At 59.5% G+C, this 2,575-nt stretch overlaps 1 protein-coding gene across 1 annotated transcript; it reads left to right on the forward strand.

The window, feature by feature from the left end:
• Nucleotides 1-1,024: 1,024 nt before the first annotated feature.
• Nucleotides 1,025-2,023, forward strand: LOC121918379 (homeobox protein unc-4 homolog; the record flags this gene model as incomplete). The annotated part of the gene is made up of 1 exon (XM_042444434.1): nucleotides 1,025-2,023. A coding segment is annotated over exon 1 (337 nt), but the record flags the coding sequence as incomplete, so codon positions are not given.
• Between the last annotated feature and the right edge of the window lie 552 nt (nucleotides 2,024-2,575).

The raw sequence follows: 2,575 nt of genomic DNA on the forward strand, positions 1-2,575 counted from the left end.
GGGGGAGGAAAAGGAGTGGAGAGGGGAGAGGAAGAAAGAAATTGAGGGGAGGAAAGGGAAAGTTGGGAGGGGGAATTAGGAAGTGGGGAGGGGAGAGGGGTGGGGAGAGGAGGAGGAGAAAGAAAGGGCAGGAAAGGGAAAGTGGGGAGAAAAGGAAAAGCGGGAGAGGAAAAGAAGTGGGGAGGAGGGGCAAGAGGAAGTGGGGAGAGGGAAGAGAAAGTGGGTTGGGGAGGAAAGAGAAAATAAGAGGAGGAAAGGGAAAGTGGAGAGGAAAAAGGAAGGGGAAGGGGGAAAGGAAGTGGAGAGGGAAGTAGGGAGAAAGTGGAGAGGGGGGAGAGGAAGTAGGAAAGTAAATGGGAAGCAAAGAGGAGGAAAAGAGAAGGCGAGGAGGGAAAGGGAGGGGGAAACAGGGACAGGAAAGGGAAAGTGGGGGAGGAAAGGGAAAGTGGTTAGGGGGAGAAGAAGGGAGGAGGAAAGGATGAGGAAATGGGGTAAGGGAAGTGGAAGGCCCCCTCTCTTTTCCGGGACATCTCTTAGCGCTTCCTCGCTTCGGCGGCTCCTGATGAGAGGGGAGCCCCCCCCCGCCCTTCCCTCCCTCCCTCTCTCCTTCCCTCCCTCCTTTGGAAGCTGAAGGAGTTCTTCCCAAAGACCCCCTCCCCTCCCTCTCCTCCCCCTCCCTGCTCTTGTTGTGACAGCTTTGATATTGTTTATTGAGGGTGGATGTCAGGTATAATTAGCAATCGATATGGAAACCGGGGGGGGGAGAGGAGAAGGCAAGGCAAGGCAAGGCTCCCCCTCCCTCCCCTCCCCTCCCCCCGCCTGTGACGTCAGAGCCGATTAAGGCCTGCGATTGGTCCCCAATTCCCCGGGCCGGCGCCTAATTACCGGCCAGGCCTGGCTGGGGATAAAGTTAAAGCGACCGGGCGCCCTCCAGCATGCGCTGGGCTTCGCGCAGGGCCCCCCCCTGGGAAGCCCCCCCCCAGCAGCAGCGCCCCCCGGCGCCCGAGGAGGAGGAGGAGGCGGAGGAGAAGGTGGCGGAGGCGGCGGCGCTGGAGGGGGACCCCGGCCCAGTGACCCCCAGCAGGGCCCCCGGCTCTCTTGGCCAGAAGGAGGAAGCCCCCCTTGGTCAGGAGGGAAAGAAGGCCCCCAAGCTCCTCAGGGTCCCTTGCGAGGAAGAAGACCCCAGGCCACCCTTGCTCCCTCGGCCAGAAGAAGAAGGCCGCCTTTGGTCCTTTGACCAGAAGAGAAAGAAGTTCCAGGCCCCCCTTGGTCCTCTGACCAGAGGAAGACGACCCCCAAGACACCCTTGGTCCCCTGGCCAAAGGAAGAAGACCCCAAGCTAGTCAGCGTCCCTTGACCAGAGGAAGAAGACCCAGAAGCCGCCTTGGATCTCTTGACCGGAGGAGGAAGACCTCCCAAACGCCCTTGGTCCCTTGGCCCAAAGAAGGAGACCTCAGACCACCTTTGACCAAAGGAAGAAGACCCCCAGGCCGCCTTTGCTCTCTTGGTTAGAAGAAGAAGAAGATCCTCAGGCCACCCTCGACCCGAAGAAGAAGAAGGAGAAGACCCTCCTCAGGTCAGCCTTGGTCCCTTGACCAGAAGAAGAAGGAGGAGACCCAGAGGAGGAAGAGGGGCCCCCTGGACTGTGGGGGCCGGAGGGACCCCCTTGCCCTCCCTGGCCTCAGGATGGACAGCCGCATCCTGGAGCACCCGCACGCCCAGTTCGGGGGCATGGTGGGCTTCCCTTACCCGCTGGGCCACCACCACCACGTCTACGAACTGGCCGGCCACCAGCTCCAGTCCGCCGCCGCCGCCGCCGCCGCCTCGGTGCCCTTCTCCATCGACGGATTACTCAACGGCACTTGCGCCGCCGCCGCCGCCGCCGCTGCCGCCGCCGCCTCGGTCCTCAACCCGAATCCGCTGCTTCCCGGGGGCTGCGGCGGCGGAGGAGGAGCCGGGGAGGCCGGGCAGCCCTTCAAGCTCAACGGTGAGTCCGGCCAGGGGCCTCCGGGGGAGAGGAAAGGCCCCAGGGGGAAGCGGAGGGGGAGGGGGGGGGGGAAGTGGGGTTTTCCTCCACCGGCAGAAGAAGGGAGGAAAAGGGGGGAGGAAAGGCAAATGGGGGGAAAGTGAGAGGAGGAAGAGAAAAGACAAAGTGGAAGAGGAAGGCAAAGGTAGGGGAGAGAAAGGAGGAGGAAAGAAATTCAAGGGGGAAGGAAAGGAGAAAGAAAGGACGAGGAAAGAAAGACAAAGTGGTTGAAAAGATAAAGAGGGGAGGAAAGAAAGTGAGGGAGAAAAGGGGAAATAGAAAGTGGGGTAGGAAAGAGAAAATAGGAAGGAGAAAGTGGGGGAAGAGAAAGTAGAAAGAAAAAAGAAAACGGGAAAGAAAGTGAGGGATAAGAGGAACTGGGGAGGAAGGAGGAAGTGGTAGGGAAAGAGAAAGTGAGGGGAAGGAATGAGAAAGTGGGAGAAGAGAAAGGGGGAAAGAGAAAATGGGGAGAAAGAAAAGGGAACGAAAGTGAGGGGGAAGAAAAAGTAGGGGTAAGAAAGTGAAGAGGAAAGAGAAAATGGGAAGAAA

The sequence above is a fragment of the Sceloporus undulatus genome, unplaced genomic scaffold (assembly GCF_019175285.1).
Source record: "Sceloporus undulatus isolate JIND9_A2432 ecotype Alabama unplaced genomic scaffold, SceUnd_v1.1 scaffold_9818, whole genome shotgun sequence".
NCBI lineage: Eukaryota > Metazoa > Chordata > Lepidosauria > Squamata > Phrynosomatidae > Sceloporus > Sceloporus undulatus.